At 49.2% G+C, this 23,617-nt stretch overlaps 1 protein-coding gene across 3 annotated transcripts; it reads right to left on the bottom strand.

Moving 5' to 3' along the window:
• Positions 1–14,509: 14,509 nt before the first annotated feature.
• LOC140207321 (uncharacterized) lies at positions 14,510–23,345 on the bottom strand. Of its 3 annotated transcripts, XR_011888551.1 has the most exons (8): positions 23,306–23,345; positions 23,052–23,118; positions 21,630–21,761; positions 21,186–21,251; positions 19,587–19,706; positions 17,287–17,398; positions 16,144–16,260; positions 14,510–14,993 (listed from the first exon to the last, which is right to left on the bottom strand). XR_011888551.1 is itself a non-coding variant. In XM_072275831.1 (6 exons), the coding sequence occupies exons 1-6, from the start codon at positions 23,193–23,195 to the stop codon at positions 16,221–16,223; spliced, it is 699 nt and encodes a 232-aa protein (XP_072131932.1). In that variant the 5' UTR covers positions 23,196–23,336; the 3' UTR covers positions 15,014–16,220. The 3 variants fall into 3 exon arrangements, 1 of the variants encoding a protein (XP_072131932.1); XR_011888550.1 differs by having other exon boundaries at positions 17,159–17,398; positions 21,630–21,846; positions 23,052–23,336; XM_072275831.1 differs by lacking the exon at positions 14,510–14,993 and having other exon boundaries at positions 15,014–16,260; positions 21,630–21,846; positions 23,052–23,336.
• Between the last annotated feature and the right edge of the window lie 272 nt (positions 23,346–23,617).

Here is a 23,617-nt window from a genome sequence, read left to right as displayed (position 1 = left end):
CCCACCACAGACCTGTGTCTCCCAAATTAATCTCAGTACCGCATTCCATCTACACGGTGTTACACTGACACATCTCCTCCCAACAGACCTCTTGTTGCAAAGGTGGGCGTTCATGGCGGACCCAAATGCAAGACACAGACACTGAAGTACTAGGAATAGGACCTGACTAGAGTAGGGACGTGACAGGGTGCAGACACGGAGCAGGGACAAGAGCGCAGATTTGGGCTAAGACAGGGACAAAACAGGGAACCCGGATAACGAACTGTGCACTAGGAGACTGGGCTTAGGCTCCGAGTTAAAGCCTGGACAAGGACACAGAACCCGGGACTTGCCGCGGGCTCGGGCCCCTGAACTGGGCAAGGACATGACATGACTGCAGGACACAGGCTGGGGTCTTGAAGCTGAGCTAGGAGACAGACTGGGGTCTTGAGGCCTGAGCTTGGAGACAGGCTGGGGTCTTGAGGCTTGAGATTGGAGATAGGTTGGGGTCTTGAGGCCTGAGCTTGGAGACAGGCTGGGGACTTGAGGCCTGAGCTTGGAGACAGGCTGGGGACTTGAGGCCTGAGCTTGGAGACAGGCTGGGTTCTTCAGGCCTGAGCTTGGAGACAGGCTGGGGTCTTGAGGCCTGAGCTTGGAGACAGGCTGGGGTCTTCAGGCATGAGCTTGGAGACAGGCTGGGTTCTTGAGGCCTGAGCTTGGAGACAGGCTGGGGCCCTGAGGCCTGAGCTTGGAGACAGGCTGGGGTCTTGAGGCCTGAGCTTGGAGACAGGCTTGGGGTCTTGAGGCCTAAGCTTGGAGACAGGCTGGGGTCTTGAGGCTTGAGATTGGAGATAGGTTGGGGTCTTGGGTCTTGATGCTGGAGGCTGCAGCCTGTGGTCCTGAGTCTTGGAATGTGGAGGTCGCTAACTCGGAGGCCACAGCTCGGAGACAGACTGGGAACTGTACATCAACATAGAGCCTGGAATTATCCTCCGAAAAGCCGGGGATCATCTTTAACACGACACTAACATGAGACAGGGCAGTATACAGACTTAGAGCTGGGACTTATTCCTAGACAAGCCGGCACTCAAATTTATCTCCACGCCAATGTGGAACAGGTCCATCCGTAAGTTAACTGTAGAACGGCCGGAGTTACCTAACAGAGGCAAAGCCAAGACAAGACAAGACCGGAAAACAACACCCCACCCCGCCCCCCACGTATGGCAACGGCAGAATGCCTCACTTACCCCACGAAAGCGAGGACAAGACAAGACAGATCTCCCTGTCGCGCACGTCAGAACTGCCTGACTTACCCCAGTCCGACGGGCACATCCCTCCCTACCATCGAGGACATTTAAAAGAGGCGATGCCTCGAGAAGGCGCCGTCCATCACTGAGGACCCTCCCCACTCGGGGAAACTCTCTGCTCGTTACTACCATTGGGGAGGAGTCACATGAGTGTAAACACCCACACACAACATCCAGGAACCAGCTTCTGCCCCTGCGCCGTCCCATCTTTGAACGCAAGAACATTTTTGCTGCGTTTATTAAAATTTGTAATTTACATTAATTGTGCATCATTGTGGGATAGAGATGCTGCCAAAGAACATAATCCAGGCTGCAATTTTTTTTCAGATAATAAATCAAAATGCGATTCCGGTGGAAAACATCCGATACTGGTGGACAGGACACCTGGCACGCTGGTCTTTACCAGGTAGGGCACTGAGGGAGACGGAGGGTTTTGAGAGGACGGGGACGGAAGGGAGAGAGAGCTGTAGGGGTGGGGAGAAAGTGAGAGAGAGTTGGCAGAGGAAGAGTAGAAAGAGCGAGCGGAGAAAGGGCGAGGCAACAGAGGGTGCACGGAAAGGTAGAGGGAGTGGAGAAGTGTGGGACGGGGTTGGAATGGCGAGAACGCAGGGGATCGAAGGGGACTGACATCTGTTGGTGTGTGGTGGGGAGAATCTAGTAGGACGAAGAGGTAGACAGCGTGAGCAGGGAGTTTGAGAGGATGGAGGCGTGATAGTTGACGAAGAGAGAATTGGGAAGTAGAGGGGTAAATACTTGATTCAAATCGACCCCACTGGCACAGACGGCACATGATTAAGTTGATAGTGGGTGAAAAAGAGAAAGAGAGAGAGAAAGAGAGAGAGAGAGAGAGAGAGAGAGAGAGAGAGAGAGAGAGAGAGAGAGAGAGAGAGAGAGAGATATCAGGGAGACGGAGGGTTCAGATAGAACGGGAAGAGGGGAGTTGGTCAGTTGGTCACTTGTTTTCTGTCGCCTCCACTGGCTGCTGACAGAGATCCTGAGTATGTTCAGGAATATGCGGGAACAAAACTGCCGACTTCTCGCAGATGAAACGCCGAGCATGATTGCAAGAACTCTTCGCTGGGTACGAGTGGCAGTCTCTGCAGTCTGAGGTCCCCGAGGACACCTTGTACAGAAGATCCCAGTCTACATTCCTGTCCAAGACGGTTAACAATTTTAACAGAGACAAAGCAGCTCCAGCAGAGAACCCGAGGCGAGACAGTCTACAAGCTAAGCCCATGAAATCAATCTCTCCTAACAGCCTGTGCCAGTCCCCAAGCTGATCCCACTCATCCACTCTCTCCCCACAGCTCCGTGCCAGTACCCAGACAAATACAATGGTCCAAATGTCTCCCCACAATCCTGTGTCAGTTCCCAAACTAATCGTGCAGACCGAATGTCACCCCACAGACCCATGTCTCCCCAAACTAATCGCACCGTACCGCTTTCTCGCCACAGTCTTCTGCCAGTCCCCATACAAATCGAACAGGACCACGCTCTCCCTTCAGATCTCTTTCATTCCCCGTACAAACCCCACTGTCCCACCGTCTCCCCACAGACTTATGGCTGTCCCGAGATGAATCCCTCTCGTCCACACTCTTGCATCATCCCTGTGTCGGTCCCAGAATAATCCTGTTTCCCCTCACTATACCCAGAGCATCGTGTCAGTCTCCGAACATATCGCAGTACACGGCGCACTCACCATAAACTCTGGTCCGCTCCCAGACTTGTACAACTGGCACCCTCTCTCCCACATCCGTACGTGAGTTTGCAAACCAGTCCCATTAGCGCCCTGTATCGGCCTCCAAACTAATCCAGTTGTCCTACTCTCGCCCCTCAGATCTATGTCATTCACCAAACAAATGCCGCTGTTAATCCCTCTCCTCACAGCCCGGCGACTATCTCCAAAATAATCCCACTCCACTGCGCTTTCCTCACCGATATGCGTCAGTACAAAAAATGAGATAATTCCTGTGTCCTGAGCTCTCCACACTGTCCCCAGGCAGTTTCCGAATTATCCCCACTGCCCGGACATTCCCCGACAGACACGTGTCGGACTTAAAATGTCCTCATTGTACCACACTCTCCTGAGAACCATGTATAGTTTCAGCGTAAACTAATCCCACTTTCTCCCGTCAGGGTTATGTCAATACCCAACTCTCACACCACAGAGTAATCCAAATCTCACCCGTCTTCGCATTTTCCAATCCAGTATGCACTGTTTCGGTACACAATTTTGTCGGATACAACGCTCTGTGAAATTAAATTTATTTGATTAATGCCAAGAATCGAAAAGTATGTACGGAGTTTCTCTCAGTTGATTACAACATGAACCTGTGATTGGACGGTGTGGAGGGAGCTTCACTGTTTGCCATATCCTGTGAATGTATCATGGGACGGTGTGTAGGAAGATTCACTCTGTGTCTGACCCCGAGAAAGTGTACTAAGAGTGTATTGTGGGAGTAACTCTGTGGTTGAACCCGGGGGTGTGATGGGGCGGTGTGGAGGGAGATTCACTCTGTGTCTGACCCCGGGAGTGTGTGATGGGACGGTGTGGAGGGAGATTCACTATGTGCCATATCCATGAATGTGTCATGGGGCGCTGTGTAGGAACATTCACTCTGTGTTCGAATCCGGGAGTGTGTGATGGGACAGTGTGGAGGGAGCTTAACTCTGTGTCTGACCCCGAGAATGTGTACTAAGAGTGTATTGTGGGAGTAACTCTGTGGTTGAACCCGGGGGAGTGATGGGTCGGTGTGGAAGGAGATAACTCTATGTCTGAACCCGAGAATGTGTCCTGGGAGTGTAGTATGGGTGTCACTCTGTGTCTCACCCCGGAAGTGTCTGATGATTCTTGTGAGATCTTCTTGTGATGTGACACATACCGCTTCATCTCTTGAATTGATTTCAAGCAGCCTTGCATCACGGTTTGAACATTCTTGCATCGCTGTTGGGAAAAATGTTTCAGACGTGGATACGAAATAACACCGGTCTTTATTTGTGATCCAGTCCTTGGAACACGTATGCTCTGGAAATAGGAATAAGGAGTAGTGAATATCACTGCACACCGTCCAATCACGCACATCGGGGTGAGAGATAGAGTGAATCTCCCTCCATTCCGTCCCATCTAACACCACACGGGATCAGACCCTTCGACCGTCATCAATGATGCCCTCACCCGCAGCTCCTGCATTCCCGGACTTCAGCCCTCACCCCATCCTCCCGTCACCACAACAGGGACAGAGACCCCCTTGTCTTCACCGTCCACCCCACCAGACTCCGGATCCAGCACCTTATCCTCCGCAACTTCAGCCAAATTCAATAGGACCCACCGGGAAACACATCTTTCACTCTCTACTCCTCTCCGGTTTCCGAAGGGATCGTTCCTTCGGCGACTCCCTAGTCTACACGTCCCTCCCAACGGAGCAGGTCCTGAAGAGTGAGTATAGAGACCTTGGTCGGAAGTTAAAAAGCAGGACCTCCAGGGTGGGTGGTAATCTCAGGATTGCCACCTGTGCCACGTGCCAGTGACGGTAAGAATAGGATGCTCTGGCGGATAGACACGTGGCTGAGAACTGGTGTAGGGGGCAGAGTTTCAGATTTCAGGATCTTTGGCACCTTTTCTGCGGCAGCTGTGACCTGTACAAGAGAGACGGGTTACACCCGAACTACAGGGGAGCCAATATTCTTGCTGGGAAATTTGTCTGTACTATTGTGGAGGGTTTAAACTAAATCTGCAGGGGGATGGGGATGGTAACCAGAGTGCCAGAGCAGATAGCGGAGCGGGGGTGAAAATAATTGGTGTTAAAAGTTCATGGAAAGTCACAAACAGAAGGGTTATGTGTGGTTGTAATAATCATCTGATGTGTTCTCTATTTCAAAGCGAGAAGTATCCTGGGGAAGGCTGACGAGCTGAGGGCGTGGATTGACACATGAAATTACGACATAATATCAATTAGTGAAACTTGGCTACAGCACGGGCAGGACTGGCAGCTTAATGTTCCAGCGTTCCGATGTTTCAGACGTGATAGAGGCAGAGGAATGAAGGGAAGCGGGTGTGGCATTGCTGGTCAGGGAAAATCTCACAGCAGTGCTCAGTCAGGACAGATCAGAGGGCTTGTCTTCCGAGGCCTTATGGGTGGAGCTGAAAGACAGGAAAAGTATGACCATATTAATGGGGTTGTATTACAAACCACCCAATAGTCAGCGAGAATGGGAGGAGCAAATCTCCAAAGAGATAGCAGACAACTGCAATAAACATGAAGTTGTGATAGTAGGGGATTTTAGTTTTCCACATACTGATTGTGAGTACCATACTATTAAAGGTCTAGACGGGTTAGAGCTTGTAAAATGCGTTCAGAAAGGTTTTCTAAATCAATATTTAGAGCTACCAACCAGAGACGATATAATATTAGATCTCCTATTTGGAAACGAGTTAGTACAGGTGACGGAAGTGTGTGTAGGGGAACACTTTGATTCCACTGTTCATAACACTATTAGTTTCAATTTGACCAAGGATAAAGATACCTCTGGTCCTCGGGTTAGGGTTCTAAACTGGAAAAAGGCCAAATTTGAAGAAATGAGAAAGGATCTAAAAAGCGTGGATGGGACAGGTTGTTCGCTGGCAAGGATATGATTGATACGTGAGAGGCCTTCAAAGGTGACATTTTGAGAGTGCAGAGTTGAATTTCCCTGTAAGGATTAAAGGAAAAGTGAGTAAGAGTAAGGAAGCTAGGTTCTCGAGGAATATTGGAACACTGATAAAGAAGGAGAGAAGATGTTTTACATGTATAGGAAACAGGGAGTAAATAAGGTGCTTGAGTAATATAAACAAGTGAAAAAGTACTTAACAAAGAAATCGGGAGGGCTAGAGGAAGGCGGGGTTGCTTTGACAGTCAAGGTGAAGGATAATCCGAAGAATTTCCGCAGGTTTATTAAGAGCAAGAGGATAGTAAGGGATAAAATTGGTCCTAATGAAGATCAGAGTGGTCGGCTATGTATGACACCAGACGAAATAGGGGAGATTTTATTTTATTTTATTTTATTCTTTTTGTGTGTCGTTATGTACTAAGGAAACTGGCATGGAGTCAATAGAAATCGGGCAAACAACAAATGAGGCCACGGAACCGATACAAATTCAAGAGGAAGAGGTGCTTGCAATCTTGAGGTATATATCCCCAGAGCCTGACAGGGTATTCCCTCGGACCTTAAATGAGAGTAGTGTTGTAATTGCAGGGGCCCTGTCGGATATATTTAAAATGTCGTTATCCACAGGTGAAGTGCCGGAGGATTGGAGGATAGCTCATGCTGTTCCCTAGTTTAATCGAGGCTCAGAAAGTAATCCCGGAAATTATAGGCTGTTAGTTTTGACATCATTAGGAGATAAATTATTGGAAAGAGGTCTAAGAGACAGGATCTACAAGTATTTGGATAGACAGGGACTTATTAGGGAGAGTCAACATGGGTTTGTGCGTGGAACGTCATGTTTAACAAATCTATTAGAGTTTTTCGAGGAGGTTACCAGGAGGGTGGATGTAGGAAACGCAGTGGATGTTGTCTATATGGATTTCAGTAAGGCCTTTGACAAGGTCCCGCATGGGACGTTAGTCAGGAAGAGTCAGTCGCTAGCTATACATGCAGAGGCAGTAAAATGGATTAGACGTTGCTTCAATGAGAGAAACCAGAGGGTGGTAGTGGAGGATTGCTTCTCTGAGTGGAGGCCTGTGACTGGTGGTGTGCCACAGGGATCAGTGCTGGGTCCATTTTTATTTGTCATCTGTATCAATGGCTGGATGATAATGTGATATGTTGGATCAGCAAATTTGCTGATCATACCAAGGATGGAGGAGTAGTGGACAGTGACGAAGCTTTTCCAAGCTTGCAGAGGGATTTTGACCAGCTGGAAAATGGGCTGAAAAATGGCAAATGGAGGTTAATACAGATAAGTGTGAGGTATTACACTTTGGAAGGACACACCAAGGTAGAAGATAGAAGGTAAATGGTTGGGCACTGAGGAGTGCGGTAGAACAGAAGGGGTCTGAGAACACAGATGCAAAATTCTCTAAAAGGGCGTCACAGGCAGATCGTGTCGTAAAGACAGCTTCTGGAACATCGTGTTATAAATCAAAGTATTGACAGAGGATTGGAATGCTATGGAGCGGTTGTACAAGACATTGGTGAGGCCGAATTTGGAGTATTGTTTGCTGTTTTGCTCACCTAATTACAGAAAGGATATTAACATGGTTCCAATATGCAGAGAAGGTTTACAAGGATGTTGCGGGGACTTGAGAAACTCAGTCACAGAGAGAGGTTGTAAAGGGCAGAACTTGATTTCCTGGAGCGTAGAAGAATGAGGGGGGATTTGATAGAGGTGCATACAATTGTGGTGTATATATATCCATGTATCTTAATTATGACGGGTTATGATGGGTATAGGTTGGGTGAATGCAAACATGCTCTTTTTTTCTACAGAGGCAAGGGGAGATAAAAAAAAATAAAATAGAGAAGACATGAGTTAAGGGTGAAGGGGGGAAATTTCAAAGAGAATATTAGGGGTCGGTGGCTTCTTCACTCATAGAGAGGTAGGAGTGCGGAATGAGCAGCCAGATAAAGTGGTAAATGCCGGCTCATATTTAACATTGAAGCAAATCTTGCACAGGTACAATGATGAGAGGTGAGGTGTATTGAGGGATATGGTCCAGGCGCAGGTTAGTGGGACCACACCAAAAATGATTTGGCACAGCCAAGAATAGCCAGAAGGCCTGTTTCTGTGCTGTAATGTTTTTATGGTTTCTACAAGCTGTGATTCTTCCCAAAGGTTGTGTTACTAAGTACTGACATGCAGGGTGTCCATATTTTTTCTTCATGCCTTTTCATTGTTTGCTATTTTGGAACGTAAAAGATGGAAATAAAAAAGTTCTCTTGCCTAAAATATTAAAGAAAACTGTCATCTTTAACTTTATGTTTTTTGGAAATCAGTTCATCTTTTACTCGTTTAGCTATTCACAGTAAAAGAAATTTTGATCAGGGAATCCCAAATGGTTGCATGCCACTGCAGTGTGAAACTCCCTCCGCACCATGCCGTCACACGCTCCCGGGGTCAGACACTGTATGAAGCTCCCTCCACACGTCCCATCCCACACTCCCGGGGTCGGGCACAGAGTGAAATTCCCTCCACACCATTCCATCAAACCCTCCCGTGGTCAGCCAGAAAATGAAGCTTCCTCTGAATAGTCCACTGTCGCATCACACGCTCTTGCGGACAAACACAGAGTGAAGCTCCATCAGCACCGTCCCATCACACACCCGGGAACAGACACAGAATGAAAATACCTCAGCAAAGCTCATCACACACACGGGAACAGACAGGGAATGAAACTCCCCTCAGCACCGTTCCATCACGGTCTCACAGAGTCAGGCATCGCGTGATGCTTCTTTCACACCGTCCCGTCACCGAATACAGATTTCAAAAACCCAGCAAAGATCCCTGTACAAAATCCTGGGGTCAGACATAGAATGAAGCTCCCTCCACGCCGTCCCATCACACATTCCCGGGGTCAAACACAGAGTGACGTTTTCTCCACACCCTTCTACCATAAAACAGAAGGATGAGGCACAGAGTTAAGCTAGCCTCACAGTGTCCATTCGCACACCGCAGGGAAGTGGTACGGTGTAGCTCCTTCAGCACCATCCGACTACCGACAGCCGAAGAAAGACATGAAGAAAGCTCTTGCCCACTCTCCCAGAACACACGCAAGGGTCAGAAATGGTGTAAGGCTCCTTCACCAGCGTCTCATCACACTTTCCCCGAATCAGACACAGAGTGAAGCTCCCTCGACACCGTGCTGAAGGCGAGCTACACTCCAAGTGAGGTAAGGCAGGGTAAGTTCCTTTAAAAGTAGAACGGTATGCAGCGGTATTTTATTTGGAGCAAGGAAGGCGGCGAGGCTGTAGCGTATTGGGTAGGTCATGACAGCTCAGATCGGCCCCATGGTTTGTTCATCTGCATGTGCGAAATCAGGCACTTCCCCTATCCCTGACGACTATGTGTGCAGGAAATGTGTCCAGCTGCGGATTCTGGCAGACCGCATTGAGCGACTGGAGCTGCGATTAGATTTATACTGGAGCATCCGCGTTGCTGAGAAAGTCGTGAATAGCACGTTCAATGAGTTGGCCACACCGCAGGTAAAGGCTACACAGGCAGAAAGGGAATGGGTGGCCGCTAGACAGCGTAGCAGTAGGCAGGTAGTGCAGGAGTTCCCTGAGGTCATCTCCCTCCTAAACAAATATACTGTTTTGGATACTGTTGGGAGAGATGTCTCATCAGGGGGAGTTAGCAGCAGCCGAGTTCATGGCACCATGGGTGGCTCTGCTGCACAGGAGGTGAAGGAAAATGAGTGGGAGAGCTATAGTTATAGGGGACTCGATTGTAAGGGGAATAGATAGGCGTTTCTGCGGGAGCAAACGAGACTCCAGGAGGGTATGTTGCCTCCCTGGTGCAGGGGTCAAGGATGTCTCTCAGTGGCTGCAGGACATTTTGGAGTGGGAGGGTGAACAGCCAGTGGTGGTGGTGCACATAAGTACCAAGGAAAGAGGTAAAATAACGGGATGAAGTCCTAGAAGGTGAATTTAGGGAGTTAGGAGATAAATTAAAAAGCAGGACCACGAGGGTAATAATCTCTGGATTAGCAGCAGTGCCACGTGACACTCAGAGTAGAAATAGCAGGATATATCAGATAAATACGTGGGTTGAAAATCGTGCAACGGGGAGGGATTCAATTTTCTGGGGCATTTGAACCTGTTCTAGAGGAGTTGACACGGGTACAAACAGGACGGTCTGCACCTGGGCTAGACTGGAACCGATGTCCTAAGGAGAGCGTTCGCTACTGTTGTTAAGAAGGATTTAAACTAATGTGGCAGGGGAATGGGAACAAGTGCAGAGAGACAGAGGGGTGTAAAATGAGGGTAGAGCAAAAAGTAGTGAGGTGAAACGCAAAAGTGGCAGGCCGGCAAATTCAGGGTAAAAATCAAAAAGAACCACTTTTCAACATAATTGTATAGGGGCTAAGAGTGTTGTAAAAGCAAGCCTGAAGGCTTTGTGTGTCAATGCAAGGAACATTCGTAACAAGGTGGGTGAATTGAATGTGCACATAGTTATTAATGAATATGCTGTAGTTGGGATCACAGAGACATGGCTCCTGTGTGACCAAGGATGGGAGCTCAACATTCAGAGATATTCAATATTCAAGAGGGATAGACATGACAATTAATGAGGTCGGGTAGCATTGCTGGTTAGAGAGGAGATTAACGCAATAGAAAGGAAGGACATAAGCCGGGAGGATGTGGAATCGATACGGGTAAAGCTGCATAACACTAAGGGACAGAGAACGCTGGTGGGAGTTGTGTACAGGCCACCTAACTGTAGTAATGAGGTTAGAGATGGCATTAAACAGAAAATTAGAAATGCGTGCAATAAAGGAACAGCAGTTATAATGGGTGACTTGAATCTACATATAGATTGGGTGAACCAAATTGGTTAGTGTGCTGACGAAGAGGATTTCTTGGAATGTATGCCCGATGGTTTTCTGAATCAACATGTCCAGGAACCAACTAGAGAGCAGATCATTCTAGACCGGGTACTGAGTAATGAGGAAGGGTTAGGTAGCAATCTTGTACTGCTAGGCCCATGCGTAAGGGTGATCATAATATAGTGGATTTCTTCATGAAGATGGAGAGTGACATATTTAATTCAGAAACAAAGGTTCTGAAATTAAGGGTAACTTTGAAGGTATGAAAAGTGAATTAGCGAAGATAGACTGGCAAATGATAATTAAAGGGTTGACGGAGGATATCCAACGGCAAGCATTCAAAGATCGCATGGAGGAACTACAACATTTGTTCATCCCAGTTTGGCACAAGAATAAACCAGGGAAGGTAGTGCACCTCTGGCTGACAGGGAAAATTAGGGATGGTATCAATTCCAAAGAAGAAACATACAAATTAGTCAGAAAAAAGCGGCACACCTGAGGACTGGGAGAAATTCAGAGTCCGGCAGAGGTGGACAAATGACTTAATTAGGAAAGGCAAAAAAAGCTGATGAGAGAAAGATTGCAGGGAACCTAATAACTGACTGCAAAAGCTTTTATAGATATGTAAAAAGAAAAAAAAATGGATAAGACAAATGCAGTTCTTAGAGTCAGAAACTGGTGAATTGATCATGCGGAACAAGGACATGGCAGACCAATTGAATAACTACCTTGGTTCTGTCTTCACTAAGGAGGACATAAATAATCTTCTGGAAATATTAGTGGACCGAGGGTTCAGTGAGATGAAGGAACTGAGGGAAAATACATGTTAGTAGGGAAGTGGTGTTGGATAAATTGAAGGGATTAAAGGCAGATAAATCCCCAGGGCGAGATGGTCTGCATTCCAGAGTGCACAAAGAAGTAGCCCAAGAAATAGTGGATGCATTCGTGATAATTCTTCAAAACTCTTTAGATTCTGGATCAGTTCTTGAGGATTGGAGGGTGGCTAACTTAACCCCGCTTAAAAAAAAAGAGTGAGAGAGAAACCGGGGTATAATAGACCGGTTAGCCTGACATCGGTGGTGGGGAAACTGCTAGAGTCAGTTATCAAAGATGTGATAACAGCACATTTGGAAAGCGGTGAAATCATCCGAAAAAGTCAGCATGGATTTGTGAAAGGAAAATCATGTCTGACGAATCGCATAGAATTTTTTGAGGATATAACTAGTAGAGTGGATAGGGGAGAACCAGTGGATGTGGTATATTTGGGTTTTCAAAAGGCTTTTGACAAGGTCCCACACAGGAGATGAGTGTGCAAACTTAATGAACACGTTATTGGGGGTATGGTATTGATGTGGATAGAGAATTGGTTGGCAGACAGGAAGCAAAGAGTGGGAATAAACGGGACCTTTTCAGAATGGCAGGCAGTGACTAATGGGGTACCGCAAGGCTCAGTGCTGGGACCCCAGTTGTTTACAATATATATTAATGACTTAGTCGAGGGAATTAAATGCAGCATCTCCAAGTTTGGGGATGACACGAAGCTGGGTGGCAGTGTTAGCTGTGAGGAGGATGCTAAGAGGATGCACGGTGACTTGGATTGTTTGGGTGAGTGGGCAAATTCAGGGCAGATGCAAATTGATGTGGATAAATGTGAGGTTATCCAGTTTGGTGGCAAGAACAGGAAAACCAATTATTATCTGAATGGTGGCAGATTAGGATAACGGGAGGTGCAACGAGAGCCCAGTGTTATTGTACACCAGTCATTGAAAGTGGGCATGCAGGTACAGCAGGCAGTGAAAAGGCAAACGGTTTGCTGGTATTCACATCAAGAGGATTCGAGTACAGGAGCAGGGTGTTTCTACTGCAGTTGTATAAGGCCTTGGTGAGACCACCCCTGGAGTATTGTGTGCAGTTTTGGTCTCCTAATCTGAGGAAACAGAACCTTGCCATGGAGGGTGTACAAAGAAGGTTCACCAGATTGATTCGTGGGATGGCAGGACTTTCATATGATGAAAGACCGGATCGACTAGGCTTATAGTCGCTGGAATTTAGAAGATTGAAGGGGGACCTTATTGAAACATGCAAAATTCAGAAGAGATTGGACAGGCTAGATGCAGGAAGATTGTTCCAGATGTCGGGGAAGTCAAAATGAGGGGTCACAGTTTAAGGATAAAGGTGAACCCTTTTAGGACAGAGATCAGGAAAAACTTCTTCACACAGAGAGTGGTGAATCTGTGGAATTATCCCTCACAGGAAACAGTTGAGGCCAGTTCATTGGCTATGTTTAAGAGGGAGTTAGATGTGGCCCTTGTGGCTAAGGGATTAGGGGGTATGGAGGGAAGGCTGCTACAGGGTTCTGAGTTGGATGATCAGCCATGATCATACTGAATGGCGGTGCAGGCTCGAAGGGCCGAATGGCCTAATCCTGCACCTATTTTCTATGTTTCTATGTTTCTGTCTCCACGGACACATCACACACTCCAGGTGCCCGATGTGGATTGAAGCTCCCGTCCACACTGTCTCATCAGACACTCTTGGGGACAGACACATAGTGACGCTCCCTCCCTACCGCCCCTCACACACACCTTAGTTCGGAGAACACAATTTATTTCCCTCCACAAAGTCGAGTCAGACACAGTGTGAATCTCTCTCTCCATGGCACCGTCACACAGTCTAGTGGTCAGACAGGGAAAGAAACTCCCTGAGCACACACGAAAAATTTCAGATTGAGAATGATTCTCCCCTCTACAGCTTCTCAACACACCACAGAGCAAAGTGTCAGACACAGAGTGAATCTCCCCCTTATACGGTCCCGTCACACACTCCCGGATTCAGACACAGAATGAAGCTCCCGCCACACCGTCCCATCACACAATCTCGGAGTCAGAGATAGAGTGACTCTCCCTCCACAGTGTTCCGTCACACACTCCCGGGAGTCAGACACAGAGTGAAGATCCCTGCACATGGTCCCATCACAGACTCCTGTGGTCAGTCACAGATAAAGCTCCCTTCACATCGTCCCTTTACACAGTCTCGGGGTCACAGACAGAATGATCTCCCTCCACATGGTCCAATCCCACATCCCAGGTCTTACACAGTGTTACTCTCCCTCCTTACGTCGCATCACATACTCCCTGGCGAGTCACAGAACGAAGCTCTTCCTGAACTGACCCACCACACCCCACTGTGTTCACACAAAGCGACGTTCCGCCCACACACTCCGATGGCACAGTCACGGGGTCAGACTCTCTCCACAACATCCAATCACACAATCCGGTGTCACATAGAACGAACGTCCTTCTGCACTGTCCCATCACACACTTCCGGAGTCAGACACAGACGCTCTTTCTCTACGATCCCATTGAGACTGACACAGAGTGAAGCACCATCCGCTCCGTCCCAGCACACACTCCTGAATTCAGCACAGAGTGAAGCTTCCTCTGCACCGGCCCATCACTCACTCCCGGAATCAGGCACAGAGTGAAGCCCCCTCTGCAACGTCCCATCACGCTGTCCCGGATTCAGATGAATCTTTCTCCACGGTGCCATAACGCCATGGATTCAGACAGGGGGTGACGCTCTGTGGGCACTGTCCCATCACACTATCCCACTGTCAGACATAGAGTGAAGCTGGATCCACACCCTCCCATCTGAGAGTCCCCGAGTCAGTCCTAGAGCGAAGCTGTAATGTTACGTCTCACAATCCCGTGGTCAGACATAGAGTGAAACCACCTCCACAGCGTCCCACCACACTCTCCTGGGTTCGGTGATAGAGTGCAGCTTCCTCCGCGCAGCCCCATCACACGATCACCGAGTCAGACACTGCGTGAATCTCCCTATATACCATCTCTTCACACACTCCCTATGTTCAGCACAGAGTGACGTTTCCGTTCACTGTGCCTGCCCCGTCATGAGGAGCGTGTTAAAGAGGGGGATGATGCCTCATCTCTTCTGCTGATCAACAATTCACAGATTTGAGCTTTGGTTTCGTTGACAGATCTGTATTTCGTTTCCATGTCAGTGAACTGGTGACGGAGATCAGTGTGCGTTCGGCTAAGATCGATCAGATCAGAGTTGAGCGTAGATAGATTCTTTAGACAGGTTCTCTGGGAGAGATTCAGGTGGGAAATTAATTCACGATAGTTTCGGTCAGAGGTGATCATAGACTGACGAATCTGTGATACTGAGAGAGAAGGTGAAAGATATTTATCGTTTACAGTGACACGTGAGTCAGCGTCACGCTACCGAATGGGTCACAGAGAGTGATGTGTCAGTGTCACGGTGAAGGGTGTCACAGTGATAGATGTGCTGGTGGTACAGTGAGAGGCGTTAGCGCCACCTTGCGGTGCGTGTCTGTGCCGCGCTGAGCGGTTTATAAATTTCCCGGTGAAGGTGTTATTGTTACAACGGGGTCCGCATCAGTATCGTACGGGGCATGTTCGTGTTGCTGTGAGGTACGAGCCTGTGTCACTGTGATAGGTGTTTTTGTGCCCCGGCGAGAGGTGTGCCGGGTTACCGTGTCTCGATGTCACTGCGAGGGAAATGTCAGAGTGAGCGACCTGGTGTTGTCACGCTGGGTGGAGTATCTGTGTCATGGTGTTGGGTCTGCCGATCTCACAGAGAGGGGTGTGTCTGTGTCGACCTTGGAGACATGTCATGGCCACGATCGGTGTGACAGTGTCTCGCTGAGGTGTGTCGATGTCACCGAGACTACTAGGTCGGGGACGCTGTGAAATTAAGTGTCGGTATCACGGTGAGTGGTTTGCCTGTGTCACGGTGAGGTGCCTCAGTGAGCGGTGCGTCGGAGTTATTTTGAGGGCCGATACCGTATCGGTAATGGGTGTTGCAGTTGGTGTGAGTCTTTGTCACGATACCGAGCTGGACGGATCTCGTTCAGGAGCGTGTAGGTGTCTTGGTGTACGGTGCCTAACTGTCACGGTGAAGGACGTGTCGGTCTCACTGTGAGGTGAGTTTCGGTGTCGCCTAAGGGGAGTGTAACAGTTACACTGTCAGGGTCAGGTCGATGTTCCCAGTAAGGGGACCATGTCTGTGTCACGATGTGGCTCGTGTCCCTGTCTCGGTTAGGAGTGCAACTGTGTCGAATTGAAGTTCGCGTCCGTGCGACGGTGACAGGATTGTCTGGATGAGTCCTGAATGTGTTACGGTAAAGGTCGTGTCTTTGTCACGGTTAGCGGTGTGTCTGTGTTATGGTCAGGAGTTATTGTGTTGTTACGGTAAGGGGCGTGTCTGCGTCACTGTAGTGTTTTACAATAACAATTTGTTCCACTCTCTTTATTTGCGGTCTGACTCCACCCGGACCCCGTTCGGCTCACCGTGGATCGAAAGCCCGGCCACAATCACGGCAAGGATGCACGTAATGATGCAGAGTAGGTAGATCTTACGGTACGGTCTATTTCCGATGTACTCTTTCGGCTCCTGTTCGTGCGCACCTGTGGAGAGAGCACAAGACCATAAGATATAGGAGCAGAAGTATGCTATTCGGCCTATTAAGTTTGCCTTTTCCTCATAACGTTTGAAGTTCGTTTCTCAGACAGAAAGCCCGTCACTAACGGTGTTCACCGGGGTCAAGGGTGGGACCAGTGATCTTTATCAATTATATCGACGATTTGCGGTAGATTATATTGGTCGCGGTTGGTAAGCCTGCACACAACACTAACGTCGGTGTCGAGGTAAACAGTGAAGACAGTTACCGCTTACGCTGGGATCTCGATTACCTGGGGAAGGGGGCAGAGCAGTTGCAAATGTGATTTATTTTTCATAAGTGCGAGCTATCGTATTTCAGAAAAGAAAACAAGGGTACAACGTTCACAGTGTTCGGGAGAAACCCTGGCGTGTGTTGAATAACAGTGGGACCAAGGCCCCCACGTCCAACGTTCCTAGAGAGTGAAGTTACCGGTAGAGGGGTCGGTGAAGGTGTCTGAATCCCCGGCCTTCATCAATCAGGGCACGGAGTACAGGATTAAGGGGTCACGTTGCAGTTGTACAAGACGTCGGTGAGGCCGCCCTTGCAGTACGGTGTTTAGTTTTGGTCGCCCTGCTATAGGAAAGATATCAATGAGCTGGACAGATTGCAGAGGGAGATTTACGACGATATTGCCGGGGCTCGAGGGATTCAGTTACGGAGATAAGTCGAGCAGGTAGGGACTTTATTCCTTGGAGCGCGGGGTGATCTTACAGGGGTGTATACAAACACGTGGGTACACAGACAAGGTGAATGCGCACTGTAATTTTCTTTAATCTTGGGGAACCGTGGACCGGAGCGCACATTTCTGAGATGATAGCAGAAAGGGATTTAAACTGGGACCCGAGTGACGACTTTGTTTTTACCCAGACGGCGGCCTGTCTATGGAACGAGCTGCCAGAGGAAGTGATGGATGCCGATGCATTAGGACTTGAATTGTTGGGCGGATGGCACGTAACCACTTCAGAGTGACGTCATTACTGTGAACTCTGACCTCCTTGTGCAGTCACTGGCATTTCGGCTGGTGAAGGGAGGATCTTCATAATCATCGATGAGAATGTCGTCTTTCCGAAGGTTCAGCATTGAGTAGATGGATGTGACACCGTCTGGGAAGAAAGAAAGAGAATGTGAGAGACAGAGAAATAGAAGGAGGAGGAATGGTTACTTCGAGTGCCAGGATTTAGATGTTTCAGAAAGGACAGGGAGAGAGGCAAAAGAGGTGGGACTGTTGATCAGAGATAGTGTCACTGCTGCAGAAGAGCAGGAAGACAAGCAGGAATTGTTTATACCAAGCGGCTGGAGACTACCGAGACGGCATATGAGGTGTTGCTCCTCCAAACTTGTCCCTACACCTCATCTCCTGCAAACATTCAGGGCCCCAAACAGTCCTTCCAGGTGAGACAACACTTCACTTGTGAGTCTGTTGGGGTCGACTATTGGATCCGGTACTCCCGGTGCGACCTCATCTACATCGATGAAACCCAACGCAGATTGGGGGACCACTTCGTCGAGCACCTCCACTCCGTCCGCCACAACAGCTATGATCTCCCGGTAGCCACCCACTTCAACTCTGCTTCCCACTTCCATTCAGATATGTCCATATATGGCCTCCTCTACCTCTATGATGAGGCTAAACTCAGGTTGGAGGAGCAACACCTCATATACCGTCCAGGTAGTCTCCAGCCCCTTGGTATGAACATAGAATTCTCCGACTTTCGGTAATTCCCTCCCCCTCCCTTCCTCTATCCTTATTTCACTCTACCCCGTCCCCCAGCTCCCTCATGGTTCCGCCTCCTTCTTCTACCACCCATTTATTCAGGGCTATGAAGTCACTGCTTCCCCTCCCCCACCCCTTTATCTTTCAAGTTACTGGTCTTTCAACTGAAGCTACAAGCATTCTTCAAATCCTTCCCCATCTTTCATTCTTCAGTCCTGACGAAGGTTTCCGGTCCGAAACGTCGACTCATCGTTTCTGACTGACGCTGCCCGACCTGCTGAGTTCATCCAGCGTACTGAAAGTGTTGCTTCAATAACTCTACAGGGAGTTTTTTTTTTAATAGACGGCATGCTCTAAGATTGAATGGTTCAGATGGGAGAGAGTTCAGTAGGTGTGCTTAAAATGATTTCATTTAGAGTTCCTCAAAGAACTCTAAAGGCTTGATAGACATGACTTGCCTTTAACAAAACCATGTTGACTGTCCCTGATCAGACCATGATTTTCTAAATGCCCAGAGATCCAATCTCTAAGAATCTTTTCCAAGACAGACGGAAAGCTCACTGGACTATAATTACCCGGACTGTCCCTACTAACTTTTTTGAACAAGGTGTAAACATTCGCCTCCCTCCAATCCTCAGGTACCATTCACGTGGACACGAGGACATAAAGGTCCTCGCTCTGCCTAGGAAGGCAGTGGAGGCGAATTCTCTGGATTATTTCAAGAAAGATTTAGATCGAGCTCTTATAGGTCGCAGAGTCAAGGGATATAGGGAGAAGGCAGGAAAAGGGTACTGATTCTGGACGTTCAGCCATGATCACAGTGAATAGCGGTGCTGACTCGAAGGGATGAATGGCCTAATCCTGTACCTATTGTCTATTGTGTATTATCCCACCCATCTACATTTGCATTCAGATCATTGTATATATCTCAAAGAGGAGATGTCCCAGTGGAAAGTCATAGATACAGATCACATCATAGGAGTAAAAGAGGTAAAAGAATAACTGAGCGCAGAGTAAAGTGTCACAGTTACAGAGAAAGTATAGTGCAGGCAGACATTAATATTCAAGGGGACACGACGTAGCAGACGGCGGTGTCTAGAGTACATTACCGTCATCGGGGACCATTGCATAGTCTGATAAAAGCGGGCACAAACTGCCTTTGTGCCTGGCCAGGCTTGTTTTGATATCTTCCCCCGATGTGGGAGAGTATGGGTTGGGCGGGGGTCTCGTAAGTACATTATCCTGGGTGGGTCGGAGTCTTTATTACGGAGGCTGCTTCAGCGATGCAGCGGGATGTGTGGATGAAGGCCTTGAGGCTGCCTGATCTGCGCAATTCAAGCTGACTGAGAACAAAGTGCGATAAATGACAGATTGTCACTTGCTGGGAAGAGGACAATCAATGGAGCAGAGACAATTAAAACGTGTTAAATGTCAGGAACTTTTGTTACCCCGATGGCAGTCAGTCAGTGGCACAAGCTGCCAGAGGTAGTGGCCGAGGCAGATGCATTAGAAACTTGGACACTTGGGAGTATGACACGTGACCCCTTCCGAATGGCGTCGGTACTGTGAACCCTGACCTGTTCGTGCAGTGACTCGCAGCTCGCCGGAACTCGAGGCAATGGGAGGAACCTCATCCTCATCGATGAGGGGTTCGTCTTTCCCAATGTTCAGCTCGGAGTAGGTGGAGGTCAGACGGTCTGGGGAAGAAAGAGGAGAGAATGAGAGAGAGAGATTTAGAAGGAGGACAGACCAGTAAAGCATGGTGGAGGAGTGAGGACAGAGAAACGGAGCAGCGATGCAGGAAGATAGAGTGCGGAAAGAGAGGGCTGAGTGGTAGATATTGAAGATGAGAGAGAGGTTCAAGTGAGGGGAAAGAGCCGAGGAGAAAGAGCAGGATAGTGAGGATGAAGAGGATGAATGAACTGGGCAGAGAGGAGTGAGCGATTTGAGTGATGGGTGAGAAGATGGGAGTGAATGGGGGAGAGAGAACGGTGACGGAAAGGGGAAAGACAGAGAGAGGGAGGGAGAAAAGGGAGAGAGATTATGCGTAGGGGAGTGGCAGGGGTGAAAACATCAGCGAAGGAGAAGGTGAGAGAGGGGGACTGAGGAAAGGGAAAATTGGGAAGCTCAAGGATGCAAAATAAAGGGAGAGAGACAGAAGGGGAGACAGGTTAAATAGAGAGGGTAAAGAGAGAGGGGAGAGCGTGGGGGAGAGAGGGACGAGGAGAATACAGAGAGTGAGAAGGTGTGGAGGGGGCAGTTGCTCGGAAGATTGGGTCACAGCGAGAGGGTGTGAACGGGGAGATAGACTGAAACAGGAGGGAGAAAACGTGGCGGGGCGAAGTGAGCGAAGTGAGGGAAAGAGTGCGCGAGAAGAACGAGGGCGGTGGAGAAGGACAATATGAAAGAGAGTGTGGGAAAGGGGAGAATGGGGAAAGAGAGTTAGATAGAGGGGAAATGGCAACGGAGAGAGCGGGAGGCGTAGAAGGGTAGAAACAGTGATAAGGGTAGGGAAAGTGGAGAGAATGAGGGTAAGAGAAAGAATTAGTGGGCCAGAGAAGAAGAAAAGAAGGTGAGAGCGGATTAGCGTGTGAGAGATGGGGGGGGTGGGGGAAGAGGGAGGCAGGGGAGAGAGAGTAGAAAGGATGAGAGAGCAGGGTTAGAACGCGGAGAGTATTGTTCACATTTTATAGAGTTCCCCTTCCTCACTGCCTCTTTCTACTCTCCTCCCTCCTCGCCACTCCTCCCAAGGGGTTTCCTCCTTATTGGCCATGACGCAGTACTCCCTGCTGTCGCACCACGCCCCCCCCCCACCACACAGAGCCCCCTCCTCAGTGCCCCCCAATTTAATCCGCTCACACGGTTCTCCCACCACACCACAAATCCCGTGACGTTCTCTGCACCGATCCCACCCAGAGCAATCTTCTCATCACTTTCCACAGCCCTCCGTCTCTACCGCCCCGCCTCCTGCTCTGCCTTACCCCGCCCCTTCCCAGAGCGCTCCCCCCTCACCGACCATCCCACAGAGCTCGTATCTCATCGCGTCTCGCACGCATTGCCTCGGAATCATTCTCAAACAGGGAATCATTAGTGTCAACTGCACCCGTGCCACGAGATTTCTCGACAGGAATGGACACATCGGCTGAACAGAGTCAAAACAACAAAGTGAAACTGACCTGCATCTGTCCGGGGAACGGAGAGGCCGCTGATATCCGGTTTCGCGTACGATACATCAGGTTCAGCTGGGAAAAGAACAGTGAGAGTCAGAAACAGGGTGAGGCTCACGTCCCACGCTCCTATCACAAACTCCCGTGGTCAGACACAGAGTCAGGCTTCCTCCACCCCGTTCCATTCCCCACTCCCGCGGTCAGCAACAGAGTGAATCTCCCTCCACACCATCCCATCACACAGACACGGGATGAGACACCGAGTGAAGCTCCCTCCCCACTGTCCCATTACACATTCCCAGAGCCAGAAACAGAGAGTCGCTCCCTCCACCCGTCCCATCACACGCTCCGACTGTCAGACAAAGAGTGTTGCTCCCTCCACCCCGTCCCATTACACACTCCAGGGGACAGAAAGAGATTGAAACTCCCTCCTTCCCTCACGGCCTCACTCACTTCTCGATGGAAGCCGTAAGTCCGGTTTGACGAGCTGAACATTCGCATAAGTCTGGCTGTCTTCCATGCTGTCTCGGATTCCGTGCGTCTCTGAACTCAGCGAGGGGATGTATCCGATATCAGAGGCAGCCCCTGTTGACAGCGGAGTCAGACCGACAGGAACGAACACCAGATGAGCAGCTGATAAAGAGAGGAGCCGAGAGCAGGGGAGGAAGTGCTGGGGAAGAGGGAGATTGAGGGTGTGAGAGGCGGTGGTCTGGAGCGATGAGAGTGGCAGGGGGAAGAGTAGTGAGAATGGGGAGGTACACAGGGAGGGCAGAGTAAGGGGAGGTTAGGGCTTTGCGGAAAGAGAGACGTGGGATACAGGGGTCAGAAAGGGATGGCGGAATGAAAGAAGGGGAGGGCGAGAAGTGGGAGAGAATGGGGAGAGAATTTAAAGTAGCGAGTGAGTAAACAGAGGGCGAGCTAAAGGGGGAAAGCAGGAGAAAGAGAAACGAACAGAGAGGGGCGGAGGAAGAGGGTGGAGAGATGCAGGGAAGGGGCGATTGTAGGGGAAGGAATATGGAAGTTGGAAGGATATAGGAAGAGAAGAAAGGAGAGAGAAAACAATGGAAGAAGGGGAAGAGTGGGGGATGACGAGTGAAGAGGGAGGGAGAGACAGAGCGATATGTTGTCTCTCACGCAGAGCCTTTATTGTCGGAGAGATTTACAGCGAACACCAGCCCCCTCTCCCGCTAACCCCAACCTCCAGGTGATTCCTGGTTTGAGTGTCAGCGCTCCCATTGCTCTTCTTATCGCCGGGGCTTCAGATCGTCTGTGCTCTGGAAACCACGGCCCCGGGGCAAACCAGCAACACCCACCGAAGTTAGCAAGCGCCACACCTCCCCCCCCCCCCCCCGGAGGATACGTCAGAGCAATAGATTGCCATTTTAGATTGTGTAACACTTATGAAAGAAAGCGGACATTTTGATCTTGAAGGTCACAGGAAACCAGCGCAGGCTGATCGGTATCTGCGGTTTGAATCTCTTCACCCATTGGAAGATAAGCCGGGGGTTGTCAGTGTCAGTGTTTCAGAGAAGTATTGAAAGCTTGCTGCTGCACTGACTGAGCTATATACGCAGCAAGAAATAAAAATAGCAGGGACCTCAGCCCAACAGACGCAGTTCAGGAGCTCTCTCAAAAACCCTCCATCACCTCCTGTCAATCATGTTCTCCCTCTGCGTCCCTCACTCTTCCCTCACTATCTTACTATTTCTCTCCCTTGACTGCCTCCAACCTGCTTCAATTTCGCTCCTTTCTTCAGCTCTCCCATTTTCCTCTTACCCCTCTCCCTCCTGTGCCTTTCTATCTCAGTGCCCTCCTCATGAAGCCTTCTCTTTTTTCTCCCCACGCTTTCTACCCGACAAGAGAGATTCTACGTACCTTGTTCCTATTTTCCAGAGCAGGCGATGTGGCGAAGCAGCATTTTTCACACCGAGATTCAAAGCGTCTGGAAATAAATTCAAAAGTGGAAGAGTCCTTTGTCAGATGCACAGAAGATATATCCACACCGGACTGAATATCCATCCACACTGTTCCATCCCACACTCCCGTGATCAAACGCAGAGTGAAACTCCCTCCACACCGTCCCAGCACACACGCCCGGGGTCAGACGCATGGTGAAGCCCCCTCCACACCTTTGGTGTCAGATCTGCTGTCTTTCACGCGATATCGATCTCTCAGTTCTGAGCTTGCCTGTGTCTCTGTGTGCACAGGATTATCGTGTGGTTTCACATCACTTCCTGCCAGTGCTGCAAACTCACCACCTATTCACAGCCCTACGACTCCTCCCGCTCCCTCCTCGGTTCTACATTTGATCACAAACACAGATTATCTCTGAGACAGGCTCACAATTAGAGACGACAGGAACGCTGAAGTGATGGTGAGTGCTGAGGTGGGAGAGAGGGAGTAAAGAGGGAGATACGTTCTGTTTCCGAATCTGTTGGTGT

The sequence above is a fragment of the Mobula birostris genome, chromosome 13, assembly GCF_030028105.1.
Source record: "Mobula birostris isolate sMobBir1 chromosome 13, sMobBir1.hap1, whole genome shotgun sequence".
In the NCBI taxonomy this organism is placed as follows: Eukaryota; Metazoa; Chordata; class Chondrichthyes; order Myliobatiformes; family Myliobatidae; genus Mobula; species Mobula birostris.
This window is presented reverse-complemented; position numbering and strand designations above follow the sequence as displayed.

What these genes read in the sequence shown, in the direction of transcription:
- LOC140207321 (XM_072275831.1), bottom strand. Translation starts at nt 23,195, where the DNA reads ATGGATATTCAGTCCGGTGTGGATATATCTTCTGTGCATCTGACAAAG. An exon ending in CGTTCCCCGGACAGATGCAG is followed by an intron (nt 19,707 to 21,185) that starts GTCAGTTTCACT and finishes TTTCTTCCCCAG; the next exon opens with ACCGTCTGACCTCCACCTAC. An exon ending in GCGAGTCACTGCACGAACAG is followed by an intron (nt 17,399 to 19,586) that starts GTCAGGGTTCAC and finishes CTTTCTTCCCAG; the next exon opens with ACGGTGTCACATCCATCTAC.